General features: G+C 41.8%; 1 protein-coding gene across 3 annotated transcripts in view; it reads left to right on the top strand.

The window, feature by feature from the left end:
• The window catches only part of TASOR (transcription activation suppressor), a 97,098-nt gene that overhangs the window by 53,207 nt on the left and 19,230 nt on the right, over positions 1-24,661 (top strand). For 2 of the 3 annotated variants that reach the window (XM_088472670.1, XM_088472672.1), the window contains exons 14-17: positions 3,810-4,448; positions 9,611-10,014; positions 15,145-15,265; positions 22,825-22,884. In XM_088472670.1, the coding sequence (XP_088328796.1) occupies positions 3,810-4,448; positions 9,611-10,014; positions 15,145-15,265; positions 22,825-22,884 (1,224 nt within the window). The remainder of the gene's footprint in view (positions 1-3,809; positions 4,449-9,610; positions 10,015-15,144; positions 15,266-22,824; positions 22,885-24,661) is intronic. The other variant, XM_088472671.1, reaches the window with a different exon arrangement.

Genomic DNA, 24,661 nt, shown 5'->3' with positions numbered 1-24,661 from the left:
GGTGGAACCCTACACATTTTGTTCCCCGTATTTTTAGAAACCAGCACTGGCTTGCAAGCCTGGGGCTGGTTTGGCTTTTGGGGGGGGGGGGGGGGGGCCTTATGTAATTTTTTTTATCTACATTTTTTGTAAAGGTTATCAAAAACGGGAATTTTCGGGAAATATTCTAGGGACCCCCCTAATGATGTCTAGACATGGGGGATCACTATGGGTACCCCCATTTTTAACTCATGAAGGAAGTCGGGGTTTCTAATAGCCGCTGCAAGTGCATAAATGCGACTTTGAAGAAAGTGGTGCAGAAGAGCATTTAGAATTTTTTTTTGCAAAAAATAACTATGCCCAGCAAATTTGGGGTACTTGAAAATGGGGGTCAGCATATTTTAAAGTTGCAAAAGAGACTTGAAAAAATCGTGAAAAACCCACTTGCGCAAGGAGCTGCAATGAAAAAAACACCTGGGGCATACTTGGGGACCCCCCCAGAGTCAAGTTCGCTATTTTTTAACTTTGTTCCCCAACATTTTTTTTTTGGGCCCCCAAATTCAAAGTGCTTTTTTTGGGGTATCCCGATTTTTTTTTTTTTTTTTTTTTGACACAGATCGTTTCAAGGGGTCATTCTGAAGGGTGCAGGCTATTTTTTTTTTAAAACCTGCACCACTAAACCCCAATACTGCACTTTTTTTCGCCACCTATGGTGAAAAGTTATCCCCGTTTTTTATCAAAGACTTTTCAAAACTGCGATAAGTCTCTGAAATTGAATACGGTGTAAAAGTAAAACCTGCGATAATGACGTCATACCTCCAATATTAACGCAAAAACTGACTTATCGCTCCCATATTGAATACCCTCATTAGTGACCATAAGCAAAGTTCTTAAAAGGTGTCAAATTTATGATTATTTTTTTTTTTTTTTTAATTGTGGAAAATGAAAGGCAGCAAAGTTTTTATAGTGTATTTGGGTACAAAAAAAAATTTAAGTGATTTTTCCTTATTTTTCTAAGTTTTAAAAAGTTGCAAAATAAACAAAAACACTTTTAGCTCCCATTTGCAAGTTCTAAAACTGCTCTCCCTATCGTACAATACCTCTACATGTCTCACATCATTTAGCCTATTGAGCTTTTTAGTGAAATTCTCCTGAAAACTGATGTTCATTGGCCAAATTATGCTATGTAAACCCCTTCAAGTGCATGATCGATCATTGGGCAGGGTGTGACTCAACATTTTTACCTTACAGTAAAGATTTTCTCCACATTTTCACCTGCTCAAGAAGCTGCGCTCAAAAAATTGTGAATTTGCTGAGAAAATGCAAGGCGAGTTTAGAATTGAACTGCAAATGGAATTTGCTGTGCAAATTCACTGTGAAAACAACTTGCAGGACCCAATTCACTCGTAATTGAATTGACATCAAAAGATGATTTTACTGGGACTACTTTCACACTTCTCAACAGATTTAACAAAGGTTTTTGCCAATAGACATGGTATGGGCATTCTAGCAGAATTTAAGGATTTTGGTCCTAACTAGGAGTATCCTCGGGAAAATAATTTCTACCTTCGAGGCAATTGAGTTTGCACAGTTCAGTACAAGTCGCATGTAATTGCTAAAGAAATGGAATATGTCATCAGGGCCTGTCTATTCAATTGTCCAGATTGATCACAAGGACACGAATGTCTCTTCTGTTGTAGCTGCAGATGGAAAATCCAAACAGGAGACTTCTTAAAGTTGTACCTGGACAGTTGCAAAAACTGATGCCAGTCTCCAAGGCTGGAGAATAAGTAATTCATCAGCACTGCTTTCAAAAGCTATGACACATTATAAAAAGCGATGAAGGAGGTCAAAACAATATTCCAGTGGGCAGAGCTCAGAATAACAGCAATCTCCCCTGCCCAGGTGCAGACAACTGTGACTCTCCTTTCTCACCAGAAATAATCTTCATCCAGAAAATGGTGGTTTCATTCAGATTGTTCGCTTAATTGCCCAGAGGTGGCGACAACTGGTTCTAAGCATGATGACGTCTAGGTTGAACCACAATGCTATTGTGCAGGAACCAGAGATCCAAAAGCAGTTCTAATAGATGTCATGTCACATTCTTGAAACTTTACTCTAGTTTACTTATTCCGTTTTTTTTTTTCATGTGTTGCAAATTGTGCTAAAAAGGGAGGATGGAAAATGTACAAATTACTTTTCTAGCTCCAGGTTGACCAAAAAGAGCATAGTACATACAGATCTTTCAATTGGCCTGTGGTCTGTCTTGATGTCTTCCGTTAAGACATGATCTTGACTCTCAAAGGGTCTTTTCGTCACCAAAATAATGCACTACAAAGTTTAAAGGTATGCCTACTGAAGCCATGGTTTTGAAGTTAAATGATCTGTTCAGACTAGAAAATCTTCATCAGCTATAAATTACCATAGAGTATGAAAAATATACATAATTTGGTGTTAGAACAAGAGATTTTCCATTTTGTTTTCTAATATCTCTAGATCATTTGTGTTTTACAGGAGGCTCTAGATTAGGGGTGGGCAATAGGCAGCCCCCCAGATGTTGTAGAACAACACATGCCAGCATACCCTGCCACAGTTTTGCTATTAGGCCATGCTAAAACTGTTACAAGGCATGCTGGGATTTGTAGTTCAAAAACAGCTGGAGGGCTGCTTATACATCTGTTGATCTTAAATTCCTTTGTTGGAAAACCGGTTTTCTATTAGCAGTTTTCTTGGATGGGAAGGTTTGCAAATTGGTAGCTTTTAACTTTTTTTTGTGGATCACCCTATATTGTTTTTCAGAATAAAACCAGAGTGAAGCCCCATTTTCAAACAAAGGTTGTAGCTAAACTCTTATTTGATCCAAATTATCTTCTAAAGCAGGGGTGGGCAATAAACGTCCCTCCAGCTGCATTGGAAGTACACATCCCAGCATGGACTGCCAGAGTTTTGCGATCAGGGCATGCTGAAACTGTTAGGGAATGCTGGGTTCTGTAGTTCAACAGCAGCTGGAGGGCCGCTTATTGCCCACCCTTGTTCTAAATGGTCTTTCGAACAGGTATCTTTTGTCCTTCTGGATGTGGTAAGAGCATTTAAAATTTATTTAAATAGAGCTGCTGATTATCTGTAAAACAGAAAATATTTTTTTCTGTCTTGTATGATGCTGAAAAAAGTTTGTCCAGCAGCCAAACAGATTAAAAAATAGATTTGCCTCTGTGTTTGGCTATAATAGATCAGTACAGGCCTTTTTGTACCAGGCAATGTAATGGTACTTACTACCAGATCAGTGAGTGCTGCCTGCTCTGCACCAGACCTCGGTGTAACACTTGCCTACTGCAAATTGTTAGAGATTTCACTATTTTATATTCTACAGGGACACCTTCTTTTGTATGTAAGGCATTAGTCTTCTGTTTCAGTACGCTGTCATCCATAGGATGTGATTTGGTAATTCTCCAGTGTCCCCCCCCCCCCCCCCCAATGGATGCCAGGGAAAATTGTTTTTTTCTGCTTATGCTGTAAATCATTTTCCTTAGTCCCTTTGGGAGCTGTGGACACTGGATGCCCACCGCCTGGTGATGACCTGTTGTTTTCTCCTTCCATACGTGCCGCTATAGTTCCCCTGTCCTGTCCATGTAACTGAATGTTATCTGGCTAGCTGTTATAGAGTGGGAGGAGCTCAGACTTCTTTTTAATAGAGGATTTATTGTAAGTTCCAAAATCTCATCTGTTATAGTTTAAGTATACAACAGATTTGTTTTGGAGCATGACTTAATAATTTACTTCTATTTTGAACTAAATAACATTCTAGTTTGCCATTGCTTTTTGTTTTTCAGTCCAGCCTGATTATATTACAGAGCACCATGAAATTTTGCCCGATCTATCGACTTTTATTGCATCTCTGCATAATGCACTATTTAAGTGCCAGAAAGACACCTCTGACAACTTCAACATTGTTGTGGAGAAACACCTGCGCTTATATTTCAGAAAACGGTCAGAAGGGGTTAATAAGCGCAAAGAGTTTGTAATTAGAGATTATGAACAGAGATTGGATTCGAGAAAAAGCCTTTTTGCAGCTCCAAAAGATAGAAGCCGGATACACGCAGGTGTAAATAGCTATATACACGGGTCAGAAGCGTATGTCCTGCCAGTGGAGAAAGCAAGGGAACTGATCTTAGAACATCGAAGAGTTCAGCAGTTCAGTCCAGTATCGGACTATGAACCTATAGAGGACGATCATGAAGTTCCATCATCCATGAACAGAGAAGTTGTTCGTGAAAGAGTATCTGAAAGTACAGATTACGATATGGACAGACTAAATGGTCTAATAAACTTAATTTACATTAAGAAAAATAATGTTTCTAAAAATCCAGAAATCGAAGATGCTTCATATAGTGGATTGAAAAGAAAACTTGAAAGCAGTCCAGAAGCAGAGTGGAAACATCATAAATCTGAAGACTACATAAAGAGTCCCAGTAAGTAATGGCTAGGGTTTGCGTCAAATGTTTTTTCATGTTAATGTTAACTAATTTTGTGTGATACGTCTTTTAGATGCTTTGCTGCTAAGTATAGTCTGCTCCAACCTTACTCATACCACTTTCAGACATACGACCCAGGAATTTCCCTGCTCAGACCCCAGATTCTCATGTGCAAAATCCCAGGTTTTTGGTCGAGACCCCAAATCACACTACACCTAAGAGGCGGGACATTCCCGGGTCGACCCCTTTCAGACATAAGCAGGGTTTTTCAATGTTTTCCATAGTTTTGTCATTTAAAGTGGACGCTTTGCTGGCACACAATAATGGGGTCATGCAAAGGTTCATACCAGAGTGTTTGCCCACTGTGATTTCCATCCTGCTCCCTCCAGTTAGCTGCAGCCTGTAAAGGACATGTAGCTGGGCCAAAATGCCAGAAGTATATAAACAATAAACCTTTCTACTGCAACTGATGTAAAGTATACAGAGGGTCCTCAGAAACGTATAACTTGCCCATTTTGATTGATGACATTGAGGAACAGTTGAGTGCTGCAAGGGGTAGATTAGGGGGTAGAGTATGCAAGACCAGAAGATTGAGGAGTTGTACCGTCTCATTTTGGTCCAGACTCCAGTCCTCTGTCAGTGGTTCTCAAACTCTGTCCTTAGGACCCCAAACAGTTCACGTTTTCCAGATCACCCAGCAGTAGTACAGGTGTAGTCATTACTAACTTGACACATTTTAAAAGATCCACAGGTCGAGCCAATTATTTCACTTGTGATTCTGTGAAGAGACCTGGAAAACATGCACTGTTTGGAGTCCTGAGGACTGAGTTTGAGAACCTGTGCTATATGTAACCACATTTCTGTCTAAGGCACATCATTTACATAGAGAGGCGTGTCCTGTCATTTCCACTCCTCTCTGTGTGTACATAGATCAGCCCTAGCCGGCCAATCAGAAGCTGCGAGCTGCAGCCCAGGGGTAAACTCCCGGGTTGCACCATCCAGACATGAGTAGGGTTGTCTTCCTGGGAAATACCCTGGACAATTGCAGGAGCGGCAGCCCGGGAACATATGCCTTTCAGACATACGCGAGACCCGGGAATTTTGGCAGAGGCAGACCAAAAACCCTGGTATCTCAGTATGTCTGAAAGGGGTATAAGCTGTTAGCTCACTTGTGGTGAAATCCTTAACACATTCATTTTGGGAACACCTGTATGGCAATTCAATTTGGCGAGCATGCCACAATGTGCCAGTCCATAATGGCATATAGCGTCAGCAACATTGCAAGTTTTTCCCCGCACCACATAGAGGTGCACTATAAAGCTTGTAATGTTCAGAGTACCTTATGTGGCAGATATGTGCTCATACGAACGTCGGGTTAATATTCCACGGCACGTATCACTGAAAAGAATTGGCCCTATATAATTATCACCATTCATCTTGTTTCTGTGCTTCACCTGGATCTATTACCAGCTTTTTTGGTTGTTGGATCACTTTCACAGCATTCTCAATAGTTATTTGTGTAGTTTCACCCAGAGTTCCACATCACATGGAAGCCACAGTGAGGTAATGCAAGGTATTACCATGCAAGACAGATTGCCCTATGTCCTAGAAAGCTTATTTCTCTTCTCAACCATTGTTGGGCACTGGGACACCGAGTACGGAACATGGAATCTGGGCACTTTAATTAGTCTGCCAACTACTTGGTATTCAATGGGTGGGTAATTTCTCCTTTGCATGCACCGTGGTATGGTGATTGTGAGCCTATGTGGTTCCCATCGCCTGGCTTGTGTGTGTGGGCAGGTAGCAGCATTGAGTGGAAGCCCCATATCCTCCCTCCTATGCATGATTAGTGTGTTCCTCCTCGGGTTATTAGGAATGGTGGTCACAATGGACACTGTCAGGTCTGAATCCCTCGGGGGTGCCAGGGCTCTTAAAGGGACCCATTGAAAGGCATCTTGCGAGGGTAGGTAGAAGGGTGGGCGATGTGTGTGGCTACCTTCGCGCCCAGAAGTGGCACAGCGTGTGCAAGCTCATGACTGTTGTGAGCGCATGACTGTTGTGAGCGCATTGACTGAAAGCACTGGAGTACTCACTCCTCCTGTTTGATTAGTGTGCTCGGCCCTTTGCTGTAGCCATCTCTTAATTCTCCATGATGGCTCCCCAATGCATCATCCTCTGGAGAAGTACAGGGCGCAATTCCAACACTCACGGCAAGGGTGCATCTTATCAGTTACAAATTGGGCAGGGTGCGACCACCTGCCAAACCAGCCTAGCGGGAACACTAAAGAGTTTTTCTGTAAGCTCTTCCCTATCTCTGGCCTGTGCAGTTCCATATCTTACTGGGTAGTGCAACTGTAACTGTGTTTAACCTTATTTCTTTGTCTTGGAATGGGAGTACATCCAGGTCTCAGTCTAGAGGAGGAGGGTAAGTGGTAAAATTTTTTGCCTGCTCTGGATGTAATTCTAAATTGTTTAGCATCCAGTCGAGGTTGGTAAACCAGTGGCCACACATTTCCATGAAATGACAGAGCCAGCCTGAGACAAATCTCTCTGGGCCAAGCTATTACGAAGCTCCTGCAGCTCGCCAAACACTTTTGAGATCCAAGCAGTAATTCTCCCTTCTCTGTTCCTTCCATAAGACCCATGGGAAGTGACAGGGCTCCCCCTTTTGGTCTCAGACCAGCCCCCTGTGGTTGCCACTTCGACAGCATCTGACGACTTAACCTCATTATAGCTTGGCACTGTAAGTGCAGGGTCTGCTGCAACTGTTCTCCACTTCTTCCAGAGCTCAGAAGCTGAAGCTCCTGGTACTTGCCTACATGCGAGATGGGGAAGACTTTAATTTTTTTTCCTCTTTAATAAGAAGGCGAAGTGCCCTGACAAGGGTTTCACTAGGATGATAGTGGATGGTCTAGTGCGTGCTATTGGAAACAGCGAAGAAATCGGAGATGCCAACTGTTTATATTCTATTTTCCATTTAGTTGGAGGACCTGCTAGTTAAGAAATAAGCATGATCAAATGCTTTTGGTAACTTGCATATTGCAGTACCTCCTATCCTCTCCCTAGCATGGTTACGGCAAAATGGTTCTTCTATGGTGGGCCGATCTGCTTCTCTTCTGGAACCAGTGGTTCAATTCAACTATGGGTCCTGAAAAAAGGGAAACCAGGGCATTCCATTGATTATGGAAACTCTGGACTGGCCAAGACGTCTTAATACATGGGCATTCCAAACATGGCAAGAGGTCCCAGAGAAGCATTTTCTTCTAAAACTTGTTCTTTTAAACTCAGGTGATGAAAAGTACCCTACGTTATTTCAGCTGGCTTTACTGGCAAGGTTATTGAGGAAATGATCCTGATCCTTAAACCTAAGAGGTTGTATGACACTGAGCTTCAGATAAGGCTCAAAGCTTATAAACCTGTCAGCCAAGAATTAACACTGGGTTTAGAAGATTTACATAACCTGGTGTGAAGGCTATGTCTTCTATTCACTTGAACTGGTAGCTGTCGTTTCTATAACTCTGCTTATGAGGGGAGTTTAAACTTTGCCACTTGAATGTTCAGGTCTTAGTCGTTTTGGTTTTCTGTCAACGAAAACTCTTTAGCATCCATATGCTGCCCCCCCTCCATCATTTTATAGATTCTTGAAATCTCTAGCAGGTGTTGATGACTTTGTAGCATACTCTTCTTAAATCGTTGGATTCAGTGGATTTGAAGTTACTAACCTGGACAGTTGCTTCCTGTTGGCTATATGCTCAGCTAGGAGAGTTTAGCAGTTGGGGTCTGCCTTGTAGGTCACCATTCCTCATTTTTCATGAATACAGGGCTACTTTGGATCAAACCTTCTTTTCAGCTGAAGGTGGTCTCATAATTCCATCTGATGCCAGGGATCCATCCATTATCTTAATGTGGTAAGGGAGTTGAGAATCTAAATTCATAGGAAACAGGATTTGCACAGAATGGATTACCTGTTGATTCTTTGATGCCCTTTAGCGTGGCTGGCCAGCTTCCAAAGACTAGTGCTCGGTTGATTACTTTGATAATTCGCCAGGCTTACTTGGGTCAGGACTACTCATTCCTGAACCTGTGAGTGTGCATGCCTCCAGATCAGTGGGTGCCTCCTCGGCGGCACGATATACTGAGCTATTGGCCTCTTCGTTGCACAGATTCATGAAAACCGACAGATTACTTTTGTTTCCAGAGGTGAAGTTTTTGGTCTGTCTGTCTGTTTGAGTAGAGAAAATGGGATTTCTATACTTGCGTTAAATCTTTTTCTAGAGTTTTATTGGGGAACACTGTATGCTATTCCTTTATTCTTTTGTGTTCTTGTTCAACGTTTCTTTTGTTATCCTTTTAAGGATTGCTGTTCTTGTAACGGTGTGTGTACACGGTACGATAAAAAAGCACGATATGAATGATCACTGTATAGTTGATCGTTTTATCATTCATACCGTTAACATTTAAGTACCAACCAACTTACCAACGATGCACGTTCCCGCATGGACGATAACTATATCGTCCATGCACACAGGCCAACCTGGACGATCTCATTACCTCTCCATAGGAGTCCGCGATTGTTGATCGTGGGTCGTTAGTGGTTTTTTTTGTTTGTGGATGAACGATAGCGTTCATCCAGCACACCGGGATTTTTAAGATCTAGTTATTGCTGACTATCGTCCGGTGTGTACGCACCATTAGAGAACGTTCTATTCTTCCGCTCTCATTCTGTTAAACAAAACTGACGTTACCAGGTGGCCAGTGGGACATATTTACTGCTCAGCACTCTATAACCCATGTTGTTCCAGTGTTCCCCAATACTACTAGAATAGGATTTAATGTAGTACAAATATTCAATTTAGTTTATTTCCATATTGGAGACCCTAACACATGTAATTTAATAAAATCAACAAACTACTGTGGAGAAATAAGGTTAAAATATACTTAAATAAACATACAAATTCTCTTAGACAATGCACAAGTAGAAGTAATATATAATAAACTACACATTTGCAATTGTAAGACGGTGCAATATATTTGCACCAGCATTATGCAATAGGTTTAGTCATAGGTAAGCTCATGACGTGTAAATGTCTGCAGATGATCAATTTGTCTTGTAAAGTGTTAATATGCTTTTGACTGACACATTTTTGTTCCATATATAGGAGAAGACGCAATGGAATCTGCACATTCTTTTATCACTGCACTTGGTGGGCAAGATACAGATCTGAGACAGGAGAGCCCAGAACCAGAATCAAATACTTCAGATCCAGATTATTACAAAGTACTTTTTGAAAGACTGTCAGACTCTGGGCTATTAGACTCCTTAAACAAGCTATTACCTGATCAAAAAAGAGCCACGGAAGAGACTGTCAAAATGGAGATTTCAACGTCATTAGACACTGTTGCTAATACTGCAGATAATGAGCAAAGCACTTATGCAGAACAGCAAAGTGAGGACCATCTGGAAAGCATTGCACCACTAGCAACTCCACCTGCAGATGATAGTCTTGTTGGAAAAGAAGCTGGTTGGAGCTTCCATCCATTGCCTGCTGAGGAAAGCGTTCAGGTAAGGTGGTGTTGCATTTAATTTTGGATAAATTGTTGCCAAGTAGTAAATGGATTGCACATAAAAGGTCTAATAGGCAAAGTCCTTTCTTTGTACTAAATGGAACCTACAAAGGAAATGTCAGTTTTTGTGTATATAAAAATCCAAAAATAAATACTAATGTTCATCAACAGTACTGCAGTATAAAATGTTATGTTATAATACAAGATCTGTTCTAGTAGTTGAAACGAGATATCCACTTTAACGCCTCTGTTGGATTACACTGCAATAGTCATCCATTGGTGCTCTTGATGCATTGCGCATATACAGCACTTACATTCACATTTCTCTGTCATTTCATGGGGGACACTGAAGACTCTGGGTATATAAAGTGAAACCTGGGCATGTTCATAAAAACTGCTGCAGTTCTGGTGAACTCAGCTGGTAAACCTGTACCCAAAGTATTGGAGCCCACTCTCCTAAGTCCATGCAGGCTTTGTGAGCAGTGTGGCATGGGACCTCTGCTGATCAGCTTTGCAAGGTGGCTATCTGGTGTTCAGTACACACATTTGCAAAGTTATTCTGATTTGACTCCATTATGTCCAGTGACACAAAGCTTTGGCGAAGGATGCTATGTGCAGCGAAGGAGCATTCTCTGAGAAAGAGCTATGGAACGTCTCCAGTGTCCCACTTGAAATTAAAGGGTAGACAGAATTTTTTACACCTACCATTCATTCCTTTTCTCTGAATTCCATGGGGGACACTGAGCATCCTTCTGCACATTCTTTGTTAATTGTTTCTGTTCTGGATAAATGTTTTGTCTATTTCTGCAATATATTGCTAAATTCTATCTCAACTACTTTGTACTCCACCCCTGTCCTTATGCTTTGTTAATAATGTAGGGGACTGTTCGCCCATTAGTGGTTTAGAGGTGGAGGAGCCTGAGTTACAGCCCAGTACCAAGGCTCCACACACCACCTTGTATACCCTAAAGCAGTGTTTGCCAAACTCATTTCTCAAGGAGTACTAACAGAGTAATAATTAGAAAATGTGGAAAATGTGTCAATCAGTAATGAATACACCTATGCACAAACTATGAAAAAAAAAAAATTGGAAACCATGCACTTAGTTCTTCCTGAGGAATGAGTTTGGGAAACACTGCCCTGATGTCTTCAGTGTCCCCCATGGAATTCAGGGAAAAAGATTTAATGCTTAGTGTAAAAATCCTGTTTTCTTATGTTTTCCTGTGAAAGGAGAACTGGTCCATTACACTGATGAGATTTTATGATCTCCAAATGGCAAGGGTTCTGCTTCCTCAAGGTGCTGCTCGTAGTGAGTGCCAGGAAAGATGTTCATCCAGGGAGATTTACAAAAACACAGTGAAAATTAAACTCTGCACCATGAAACTGATTATATCGATTGCCATACAAAAAATGTTAAAGAGAAAATATCCTAGTTGTCTTGCTTTATGATCTTATATATTTTATCAGATACAGGTAATCAGCATTTTTGCATTTTTCTCTATCTAATCTAAGGAACACTGCTACCATGGGGTTGTGTTGAGGGCGCAGGAGCTGATCACTTAAAAGGTTACCTTTTGTTATGGGACAGAAGTGCCTCACATCTCCATGCCCTCTCTCTCCAGTTTAGTTAAGTTCCCAAGGAGTTGGGTGTGTTTCACTGAGACTTTTTTTCTTTTTCAGGGTCCATAGGGATCCACAGGGATACCATGGGGTTATGTGGTTGGAGAAGACCAGGCACCAAACAGTTAAAGCTTTCAGCTCCCAGGATGCCTCGGGTCCTCCTCCATATATACCTCGCCCCCAGCCACAGGTCTTCAGTTTGTTTGGTGTGGCAGGATTCAGATGCACCTTTGTAACAGGGGACTGCTTAGGCAGTCCTAAGCATTTATTTTATTTTCTATGTTTTTGGGTTGGCAGTACTGAGCGTCTGAATTAAGACGCATGTACTGCGACTCCATCTACATCCGCCGGGCCGCAACACCAGTAACAGGGCTGGTGATTTTGTCGGGTCTTGGCTGAGCTTGCTAGCAGCGATGCTGGGACCTGGACTGCAACCGGACGCACAGAGATGTCTGGTATGGCAATGCCTCGCTTATGGGGAATCGCGCGTGACAGTCCTTCCTTCCGGTGCAGGAGATTCACCGGAAGCCGCTGCAGTCAGGGCCCGGAGCATCCGCGTCCTCACTAGACCACCGGGGCCTTATCGTCTGACGCCGGGGATCGGCAGCAGATGCATCTGCTGCCACGAGACCAGCGTACCCGGCCGATTGATGCAGCTTAGGGGAAGTAGGCGCTCCCCCGGCAGCTCCTTCCCCAACCCGGACGCAGTCCCTTCAAAGGTTTTTGCGCATCTGGGTCGCACCTCCTAGTGTATATAGAATGCTCGCAGTCCACTATCTGTACGCTGCTGTAGCTGTTGGTCTCAGGAGGTTTTGGGTCAGTCTCCCTGTATAACTCTCCCATGTGCCAGGTATATCGTGCTCTATATCCTACCTAGCATTGTGTTTTGAGTAGTTGATTCAGAGCCCAGTGCCACTAAATTTGCATATGCATTGTATGTGACTGTTTGCTAGCTGCTGTGATAATACTGCATTTTATTTCTGACTGTCAGTTATAACGATCACTGTTTTAATCCTCATCCCTCTGTTGCAGGTGTGTGGGGTTTTTCTTTATACTTCACATTTATTTGTTTATTGTTACCTTTTATAATTGATGTTTCAAAAAATAATGGGAACTAGGAGGGGTAGGCCCCTGTGCTGGTTTCATGTAAAGCCTGTTTGGCGGGCTTGTCCTCTCAGGACTTTATAAAGGATGGTTTGTGTGCTGTCTGTAATAAAGAACCACCTCATCAGTCCAGTATACCAGTCCCTGAACAAGAGCCATCTTGGGTGTCCTCCTTGTCTCAGGTTATGAAGCAGTTTGTGGATAGTATGGCTACTCCCATACTGCCTCCTTGTATGTGGTATCCACAGCATGCTATGTTTTCACCTCCTATACATCCTTCCTGGATGGATGCTTATGCCTACTCAAGTCAGAGTATGGCTCAGTCAGCTGTTGCAAGCAGACCAGTAGTTACTAAGGCACCTAAGTGAAAGTTCTCTTTTTATTGGTCTGTTCAGCATATGGATTCAGACGCATCATCAGGGGACTCAGATGTGTAGGGTTCTTCTCCAGTGTCTAGCTCGGGAGAGGAGAAACATCCGTCCACAGTGGATGTTCCACCTTTGGTGAAGGCGGTTAAATCAATCCTAGATATTCAGGATGATAAATCAGCCCCTAGTAAGAAGGCTCCAGTGTTTAAACATCGGAAGGTGGCCAAAACAGAGTTTCCTAAATCTGAGCAGCTCACTGAGTTTATGGAAGAGGCATGGGGTAACCCAGATAAACTGTTTTACGTGATTAAAAGGTTAACATCGTTGTATCCTTTCCCAGCTTCTGAATGTACTAAGAGTTTTGGGGTCTGTACAAGAATATTGTAGTTTTATTCATATTGGGTTACTGTCTGCCTGGTCTAAATTTCGTTATAATATCTGAAAAAGGGGACAGTTCGAAAGTTGGAGGGTGGTTGGTGGTTATATTTTACCTGTTCCAGGTGTACAATATGGGGAAAAAAAGATTCAGGCGCCCACTGCACATCCTGCGAGGCAGGGGATGGTGGTATGCGTCCGGGACCCAGCTGTGATGGAGGAGCCTGCTTGGGCGAGAAATGTGGTTTAGTTCATTAATGAGCTGACTAGGCTCCCTCCAGGTCCTAGAGATTATAGGTCAAACCTTCCCTTTATCAGCCGGTGCTGGATGATTTCTCTCATCCTGTGAAGACCAAGTTGTGTCAAGTTCCTCGGCAATGGGCCTTGGATCTCTTTTGGCATTAGCAGGTATATCTTCATTAGAGCGACTCCTTGAGGTTCCCTTTGTTTTAGAGAATGCATAAACACAAGCAAGTTCAGTGTGCAGAGAATTTGCATTCAGTTAGAAGGGAAACTTCAAGGTAACTGCGACCCATCTGATTCCTTTCAATGCAAGTGTGTTCGAGCTCTGGGCATAGGTAGGCTTGGATGATCCGCCAACTTTGAAGATGGATGTATTCAAAAAGGAAAAAGTTATCTTTTCCCAACTTCTCATTTGAATGAACTTCTGGGAGAACCATTGGTTACACGTAGGACGTTCTTATTCTGATTCCTGTGGCATATCCTTTACTGACTGTGAATATTGCTAATAAGAAGTAGCTGCTGAAAGTGGACATCCCAGGGGCATGATTCTCCAAGTCTACCACTCTTCCCATTCTAGGGGTGGTTTCTCTCAAGAGTGGTATGACCGAAAATGTAAAAACATTTAAAGTCTGTTTATGTTCCTGCAGGAGTGGCACCCAGACCTAAACTAGTGGCTGCATGGGTTTCCATGGAGGTTTGCAGACCGTCAAAGCTCCTCATCCTGGCAGAGTTTGTCAGGGCAATGTCTGAATAATTTGGAGATGCTATAATTGACTCAAGTCTTTGCCTTGGTGGTTTGTTGCCAGGTTTTACAATTGGGCTCCGGTCGTGGACCGCAAATTTGTAGTCCAAGATTTCATCGGAGACCCTTCCTTTTTGATGGAGCGGTTTTGTTCATGCCTGATCTTAACCAGATTATGCATAATGCTACAAGAATAAAGAGCTTGTTCCTTCCTGTAGGCGCATCTAACTGTAAGAGGCAGAGGTTCCTTTCCATTTGTTCCATCTTTTGTGAGCTGGTCTTTTTTCCCAGGGATCAGATGTTTTCTACAAGTGAGGATCCACAGAGGAGGAGGTTTTCTAGTTTACTCTATCCTAGTATGGGCCTTGTAATGTATAAACTGCAGAGAGTGGGGGTGGAGACTCAGCTCTCAAAGAACGCCCACTCCTTTGCCCGCAACACAACCCACTGGTAGCAGTGTTCCCCAGATGGACACTGAGAAATGGATTTAATGCTGAGTATCAAAAAGCCTCTCCGTTAGATTTTAAGCTGCCAGACTCTTATGTGCAAAAAAAATGAAAATTTAAAACTTCATAAATGTGCTTCTCCTTGAAAATGCAAGATTATCTGTTTGTTTATTTCCTATTTATTTTTTCATTTTTTTTTTTTTTTTTTTTAATTTTGAATGTATTTTTAGGAGCCATATTTAGGATGTGCTAGCCCTTGTCCCAGTACGCCTACTGAACAAGTTTACCCGCAGCAGAACCCAAGCAATGCGCAGTGTGATGAAATGCACTGGAAGTTAATCCCAATTACAGGTAATGTTTATGGATATTTTTCAATCTTTCAAATTTTCAACTGAAATATTAATGTGGGGAGTTCCATGTTTTTTGTTTTTCCCAGCCATGCACATTAGTTGCTGTGTGGAAGACTTTTCCCAGCCATGCACATTAGTTGCTGTGTGGAAGACTTTTCCCAGCCATGCACATTAGTTGCTGTGTGGAAGACTTTTCCCAGCCATGCACATTAGTTGCTGTGTGGAAGACTTTTTCCCAGCCATGCACATTAGTTGCTGTGTGGAAGACTTTTCCCAGCCATGCACATTAGTTGCTGTGTGGAAGACTTTTCCCAGCCATGCACATTAGTTGCTGTGTGGAAGACTTTTTCCCAGCCATGCACATTAGTTGCTGTGTGGAAGACTTTTTCCCAGCCATGCACATTAGTTGCTGTGTGGAAGACTTTTCCCAGCCATGCACATTAGTTGCTGTGTGGAAGACTTTTCCCAGCCATGCACATTAGTTGCTATGTGGAAGACTTTTCCCAGCCATGCACATTAGTTGCTGTGTGGAAGACTTTTCCCAGCCATGCACATTAGTTGCTGTGTGGAAGACTTTTCCCAGCCATGCACATTAGTTGCTGTGTGGAAGACTTTTCCCAGCCATGCACATTAGTTGCTATGTGGAAGACTTTTCCCAGCCATGCACATTAGTTGCTGTGTGGAAGACTTTTCCCAGCCATGCACATTAGTTGCTGTTGTCAAAACTGCTTTTGCATTGAAAGAAACGTTAAAGGCTATGGTTCAAATTACACCAGTCCATGTTAACAGACCAATTTCTTGGTACACGTTGACCATTAATTACTTCAAGTATCATTGTTTGCTAGACCTAATTTAATGTTACTGTTCAATGTATTAGAACTTGAATATACAAACTCTAGCTACATGACAGAATATAATTTTTTTTCCCCTCCAATACTCTTGTTTCCAGCAAAAAAAAGGCATGTGGCCAACATAAAATGATTAGCAAACCATGTTTTTGAATGTGTTGCTTAATCCAGGGTGTTTCACTGGCTATTGGCCCCAAAGTTTTTTTCTTATAACTTTAAAAGCAATTGGCGTCATTTAGTTAAATGTGACAGACCTACCCTGAGAAACATGAGGAAGTCATAGTAAGTGTTGAAAGCTTTTGCCATTAGCACCCAGGCAAGCTTCAACGCATCGCTCCATTTTATGGAAGGTTTTAACCAACATCTGTGAATTTCGGACTGCTGCTGGCTAGTGTGGTGAACATCTGGCCTTCACTTTGTGCATGCGTGAACAGCTGGCCCCTATGGTAATGGCGAACACTTTCAACACTTGCTAGGACTTCCTCATGTTTCTCAAAAAAACCTTTGAGGCCAATAGCAAGTGAAACACCCTGTAGTGTTTGGCCCTATTTCTTATGGATGCTTAACTTGTTTGGTCTGAACAGGTAAAGCTGGCACCCCTCCCCTATGTTTGCACTGAGACTACTGTCCAGTTAAACTATTATGCTCTCCTGTGGAATCTTGAGTCAGGATATATTTTTTTCCAACCATCATAAATGAAAGCACCATGTGCCCCTAGTCACAGGACCAGTTCAAATAGTTCTTAATCGGTGTCTAATTCAGATGGTGTACTGTATATTTATAAGATCAGGTCATGTGCTATTTTTTTCTTTGTTTTCGATATCTGATATTGCTCTCCTCTTCAAATAATGCAGGTTATTTGCTTGAACATTTGCTGTGTTTCATTTTTATGTATCTACCATAATTGTTTTCATTTTCATATAGTTTCGCCTGCATTGTCATCTCCCTGCATTGTATACATACATTTTACAGGTTTGTCAGGTGTTTTTAAGCTGGTTGAAGTATTACACTGTAGAATTCATCTCTGTACATTAGCTATGCAGTATTATTTTAATCTGATATATTGACTATTTCACTCAATATGCATGTTGAGCTTAGCGAGCCTGAATAATCACCATGCCTTTCCCAGGAGTGTATTTATAGTTTTGATTTTATTTTGTTTTAGACCAAATAAAACTTTAAAATGGTTAACCTCAGCCAGTGTGGGTAGGACACTTTGCGGTCATATTATATTCCACTTGTATTATGGCCTCATGTACTTATTTCTGGACTGTCTTTCTTTTTATATTTGAAAATAAATTTGTTCAAGCTCAAGTCCTCTAGACTTAGTTGGGGACATAAATATTGTGCATTTGTAAGCCAATTAGATTCTATATTCTATGCTTTTTTGCCTGAAGGTTTGTGAGTGACAGAACCAGCCTTGTCTAAATCTTTAGTCCAGTCTGTTGCAGAGCTTACTCTACTTGCAGCACATCTCAAGAAAATGCACGAATGTGTTATGCATTCCATCTCCTCCCTCACAACTGCAGGTAAAGAGTGAGTTTCTTCAGGGGTCTTTGGCCCCGCCTCCCTCTCCTTCAGGTCTGGGTTTAGTAAAGCTGTCCTTGGATAGGAATGATAGATTGGGGCCTTAGCATAGATCACCTGACGTCCCCACCAGGTATATATTTTAACCACTGGTCTTCCCGGAGACCAAAAGAAGATGTCACTGAGGACTTTAGCTCCTCTGGATGGTCATTCCAGTCCCTGGGGAAGTAGACTGGTTTGGGATTATTTTCAAATCTCTTCTTGGTTCAGGTATCTGATGGCTCAGTTTAGCCCATTTTAAAACCGTAAAATCTAAACACCCAATTTTGGGTTGGCATGTTCAGAATAGAGGGCCTGATTCAGAGCCGCTCGTAAGCGGCCACTCGTTCGCTCCGAGCGATGTTTGCCCAACTGCGCATGCGTACGGATCGTTATATGCATGCGCGAACCAGTCAGTGCGGTCGAAATTCATGTGCTCGCAAAATAGCGAATGCCTGATAATTTGAGTGACAAAGAGGCGTATGTGGGTGGTAACGGGAAGGTGCTTGAAAACGGGGAGTGGGGATCCGAACGCAGGCGTGCTTGAAGGTCAAAACGGGCGTTTTATGGGTGTGCATAATTAAAACAGCAGCGTCATTGACCACGTCACTGGGTTATTTAATAGCCAGAACTGCTCGCAAAATTGTGGTAGCAAAAACCAACCACAAGAATAGCGAGCAGTTCATACCCTGGTCGATGTACTCGATTAATCTAATAAATAGCGGACATGACATAGGATGCGAGCGGCCAGGGGGCGTAGTTTCCCAAAAAACGACCGCAAGTTTTGTTCGCCTGTTCAGACCTAGAGGCGTGAACAGACCGCAAAGAGCGAACGGTTGATTTGAATAGCCACCCCTATTTTCTGGACGAGCGAGCGCTAATTGCGTCCGGCTCTGAATCAGGCCCAGAGTCTCTAGAGTCCATCCTAAATGGCACGGAACAACAGGATTAGGGGATCCATGACCCATCAGAGATTTGAACCTGCATGTTCCAATCTGGGAGATTATCAGTGATTTATGAGGCTGGAAATCCAGTTTCTTAATTATGAAATTTTAAGCTCTACCTTTTGGCCAAAGGCATTCAGGACCTCATTCAGAGTCTGTCGTTGCGGCCGCACGGTCGTAAGGTAAAAGGGGCCGGATATGCAAATGAAGTGCTCGCAAATTGCATCGTTAAGATGGGATCGTTAGCTGGAGGAGCGAGGGGAGGATGCGGCCGTAAGACTAAAAATATGCCCCCTTCTCGTTCGCATTACACGTCATCTCCGGGCATATAAGGATTAATAGAGACCATCGGAGCAGCTCGTAGAGCTTAAGGTTGACCCTACCCTCTTAAGCACTACGATCTAGTCAGTGTAAAAACCTCCCATGTCACATGTGCCATGACAATACTTAATTATGCACTCCCATAAAACGCCGTTTGCATAGTCAGGCATGCCTGCGTTCGGATCTCCACTCCCCCGTTCACAAGCACCTTCCCCTGTTACTACCCACAAACGCCTCATCCTGTCACTCAAACTAAAGACCTGGCTGTGTTCAAGGAGATAGCAATTTCTGAATAGCTAGTTTGCGCACGCGCATTGCGAATTTTATGCATGCGCAGTTTAGCGAACATCGGTGGCGTACGACCGAGCGGCCGCAATGACCTACTCTGAATGAGGTCTTCAGTGCTTGTGGCTGCTCTTCTGGAGGATGACAATCGATCCTTACCTGGACATCAAGGAAGGATCTTTGACGTTAGTCCTGGTCCATATACAGGTGTCGTTTCAAATTTTCGAAACTTTGAAATTTCCCCGTAGCGGTGGCCCAGCGCATGAAATTAACAACCTTTAAGGCCTTGTTATTTGAACAGTTCCACTTTAAGACATTCCGCATAGAGCTCATATTAAAATGGTCAGACCACAGCTTGACCAGCCAGTTCAATGGGCTGTCACCATGGTTGCTTAGTCACTTCTCTGGTGTCTCAATGTCCAAAACCTCAGCAAAGCTTGTCCCTTCCCTATTTAGAACTGAGCACCAGTGATGGTTGCCAGCCTTCAGGGATTAGGAGTTTGTTGCTCTTCAGTGTTGACTTTAGGAAGTTTGGTCTCTGTTAGTTTGATAATGGGTAGCTTTAACTCTTCCAGAGTGGTGATAATTGCTCTTGTCAAAAAACAGCCTCTGTTGCAGGAAAGTCAGTGTCACGGCGGTGGCATACATCAGCCATCAGAGAAGGTACCAAGAGCTCAGAGGCAATGAAGAAAACCAGCAGTATAATGCATTGGTTGGAACAAAATGTTCCAGTAATCTTAACTGTGTTCATACTAGTGCTGGAGAACTGGGGACAGAATTCATCAACAGGCATGCTCTATACCCTGGAGAAAGCACTCCATGTGGGCAGATAGATGTCTACATGGTGGTATCTCGGTTGAAAAACAAGGTTTAGTGTTAATACTCGAAAACAAGGGATCCAAAGATCTTTTCTGTAGAAGCCATGTTGGTCCCATGGAATCATCATTTAATTTATTCTAAAGGAGGCAAAAAGGGAGTGTTCACGTGATTCTCGGACTGGCAAAGAAGGTCATTGTACACAGATCTTCTAAAATGGCAGCCAGTCAGTCATGGTAACTTCCTCTAAGACAGGACCTGTTAAGCCAGGTATTGTTTTATCATAAATTTTACCTTTACTGGCTTTAACAGCTCATGTGACAATGTGGTAGACTCCAAGCTTAAGACTAGAAAGACAATTTGGGCTCAAAATTATCAGTCTCTGGAAGATGCATCTCTCCAGGTGCAGAGGAGGTTCTACCTCCACTTCATTTGGCTATTTCAGTTTTGTAGAGGGACTGGACAGTGATTTTGGACTTAAGCTGCATACACACCTAAAGATTTTCTGTCCAACCATCCAACTAGTTGATTGGTTGGAATGAAAATCTGGTAACGTATGGGAGTAAATGATGATCAGCAATTTGCTCCTAAATGCCAGAAAACAGATGAAAATGGTCGTCAGAAAAGTTTTGTTAAATGTTTGATCTAAATAATTTGTACAAACAACCGATTTTGTCCATTTTCCAGCATTTGGCAGCAAATTGCTGATTGTCATTTGCTTTCATACCTTACCAGATTTTCATTCCAACCAATCAACTAGTTGGATGGTTGGACAGAAAATCTTTACGTGTATGCACCTTTAGTTCTTAAAAAGTTCAGAATTTAGCCCATTGCTGTTCTTTCAGAAGAAACTGGCACGTTTTCCAAAAATACAGACAGATTTTGCTGGATGTTCCACCATACATTCTTCATATGGCTCCTAGGGATCCAACAGCCTTACAACATGCTCCTTTTCAATCCTTCGAGTCATGGATTAAGTTTCTTACAAAGTTTCCCTACCGTTCTTTTGGCAGCCTCTCAAGTAAGGAGAGTTTTGTAATATCTGCATATACTGTATCATTTTTCCTAAAAGTGCTGTTTGTAGAACTAAGCTTTCCTTTAAGCCAAAAATTGGCTAATGGTGCGTACATAGGGTATAACCTGCACAACCAACGATATCGCAGATAGAATTCCCTTCAACTTTTTGTAGTGCAGAGCAAGCTATTTTGGGTGTACACACTGATAGATATCTATGATAGCTATTTCAGTGAAGTCATTTCTTAACATACAAATTAGTTTTGAAATCGTCCAAGTTGGCCTAAATGTACGGAAGATTATAGATATGGTCATCGTCCATGCTGGAACGTGCATCGTTGGTCAAAGTCAGGTTGGTGACTGCAAAAAAGTGAACGATAATGATATGAAAGATATAGTTATCGTTCATTAAAATCGTACCGTGTGTACGCACCATAAGTGTGCTAATAAGTACATACTGTCTGCAATAAATTAGCAGATGCGAATTGCCTCCTGAAAGCCGCTTTTACACCACCCACTATTACCTGCATATCTCATAGTGTGGCCAACTTTCTTGGTACCTTCTTTCACCCTTTCCAATCTTCCATTTATAGCATACTCTGGCTCTACTTGTCTACAGTGCCTCTCGCTATCTGGCACCCATAGTGTGCACACTACTAGTTCAGGCACCACTGGGCAAGGCTTGTAAGTTAGCTAGCACTCCTTATTTAAAAATAAAGCGTAACGAAAATCAGCTAGTTACAGTGACTGCAATGGTCACCTATCTTAACAAAGCATAGAAGCTACTATGTGAATGAAGTGTGGGATGGTAAGCCAATGAAGGCATTATCAGATGTCTTTGATTGCACTGCTCAGCCTTCTAGTAACTGCGTATTGTTTTATTTTTGCCCACTAATTGGTTGGAATGGAAAATATGCTCTGATACTCTTCCAATACTGCAACAAAAAACCACAGAATAAAATGTGTATCCATGTTAACACTTGTTTAGCATAATTTGTGTAAAATATGTATCTTTACATATTTCTGAACCTATTTCTACAAAATTTGCATAACTAATATTTCCATTGACAAAGATACATATATATATATATAAAATGATCAGAAACTACAAAATTATCTTTGTGTTTGAAGAGGAAAAGTCCCTGACCAGTAAGTAGCCTTGCTGTACACAAATGAGTCTTGGGCGGGCATGCCAACTGTGCACTGGTTTGTTTTATTACAAGTGCTGTGCAGAGAGGGTCATGTAATCCACCAGCCTTCCAGCAGCTATTGTACCTCTAAAGACCTAAATACATCTCCACTCTGAGGTGACTAAAAAGTAGGGTTGTTTTATTTGTGTGTTACTTCTACAGCAGTGGTTCCCAAACGTTCTTGAATCACGGCGCCCAAGTGTCTTTTGTATGGCTCCTCTAGGACATACTTTCCATATTCACAAAATTAAAGTGCTTACCTGTCATCCTTAGGTTTAGGTATGTGGTGATGGACAAATTGCTCTTCAGTTTATCCCGACATTTTATGTTAGGCAAAACTACTGATAGTGTCTGCCAATCACATTTGTCATAAATAATTTGATTTGGTCCTAGACCACCGACCTATGGCACCTCTGCAAGTGCCCTGTGGTACCCCAGTGTGCCACGGCACCAAGTTTGGGAACCACTGTTCTACAGTGTTCCACTTTGTAGACTGTAAGCCAATAAAACCAGCTAAATGACAACAGTTAGTATTTAGATAAGAATCCGTGATATCTAACAACTGGTTTCCCTCAGGAGAGGAAGGAAGAGCACCAGAGGATCATGTTGGAAATCTTAGAGATGGAAACCATCAAGGTGAGGAGGCTGATCAGTTTGATCCAAATCCCAGTTCTTGTCAAAGCACTGTTGTATAATAATACATGGAAACACTGCAGTGTGCTTGGGACTGGAAATCCAGGCTAATACTGCAGTATTTCCAGTTTGGGGGGACCCCCCAATTTATAAGTGATACTTCCTCTGCAAGGCACGCTGCAGCAGCTGCTAAATAATGGATATTGCCTCCAATGGTGGCTTTAGTTTTGTAATTCTATGAGGGCTAGTTGACTTCTGATCACAGGTAAGGTTTATATCTCTCTGCCAGGATAGCACCAGACAATTGCACAAGTCAGCTAGACACTCCTGATCTGAAAACATGAATTGCCAAAAAAGAAAAGTGACAAAACGAGAAGAAGAGGAAGAAACAATTACAGATCACAATGCCTTCACATGACATGGAATAAAGTATTTAGTTTCTCTTGTGTACATCTAATTTTTTTTTTAATGGTTGGATAATAGACCCATTCTCCCTCTAACGACATTTCCATCTCATCTGCATGTACATATTCACATGTTATGGTGTTTTGTGTGTCCTCATTTCTGGGAACAAAGACAATATTCATGTATTTTAATCGTTAATCTGTTTTCTGTCAATTTTTATATGCGAGTTGTTTAAAATCCTTTCTTATACACTTACAGTAATGTAAAAGTTAACAAAAACTGAAACCTTTAATCCTACTATACTGCATTCTGTATTATAACTCCCAAGATAGGAAAAGCAGAATTATTTTTTTTTTTTTTTTAAACCTTTTATAATTTTTCAGTTTTAGACTGTAAACCCAATGCAATCTTTTATGTTCCTTTGATATGATAGAAATTACTAATTTTCCCATAACAAAATTCGTATTGCTTAAATAGCACTTCTACTAATATGCACACATTGACTTGTATACCAGTGCCTCATGCCTCAGCGATACTACCAGTTTCAAATGATACATTGCATTATATTGCTTCAGCCCACAGAAGGGTTTCCGCTGTAGTGGGTAGGTGACTCACGTACACATGTACACACACACACACACACACACACACACACACACACACACCACCCCCAGTTTGTTAGACTGATTACTATTACTATTTTATCTTTAGAAATAATCAGATTTGGGCAATGCCATTTTACATTAAGCGTTTAATCCATACTTGCCAACTCGCCCTCATTGTCAGGGAGACTCCCTGAAATAGCAGCAATCTTCCTGAAGAGTCTGGTAATCTCCCTGATTGCGCCTTGCCCCCATTATGTAGCATATGTAGATAAATAAAACAAAAACAGATCTATACATTAAAACTGGATCATTAGTATAATTTCCCTGCATTGGGTATAAGGCACAATAGGATTTATTTAACATTATTTTTGCTAATATAAAGTGAAAAAGGGTGTTTTCACTCCCTTTTCACATTATTTTAGTTTCACCTAAAGTTACTACAGGGCAATTGGAGTAGAATTCGTAAAATTCTACTCCAACCCCTAATTATCACTTATTTTTAGTAAGCAAATCGCATTTCCCATAATTTTATTGGGAAATGTGATCTGTCTGCAACTTACTAAAAATTGTGATAAAATACCGGGGAAAGCCCTGTGATAATAAAGCCACCTGGAGGCGTTATCCAGGGTCTTCCTCGGTTACCGGACTCCTGCTCCGCAGAGCAGAGCCCGGAGCCGGTCCCAGTAATCAGCAGTGTGGTCTAAACAGACCACACGCTGATACACTGTAAAAAAAAAAAAGAAAAAGTAATTAAAAAAAACTTGCCTTAG

This window comes from Taudactylus pleione, unplaced genomic scaffold (assembly GCF_031769625.1).
Source record: "Taudactylus pleione unplaced genomic scaffold, aTauple2 ptg000128l, whole genome shotgun sequence".
Classification (NCBI taxonomy): Eukaryota; Metazoa; Chordata; class Amphibia; order Anura; family Myobatrachidae; genus Taudactylus; species Taudactylus pleione.
Note: the sequence above shows the minus strand (reverse complement) of the source record. Positions and strands in the feature narration are given on the sequence as shown.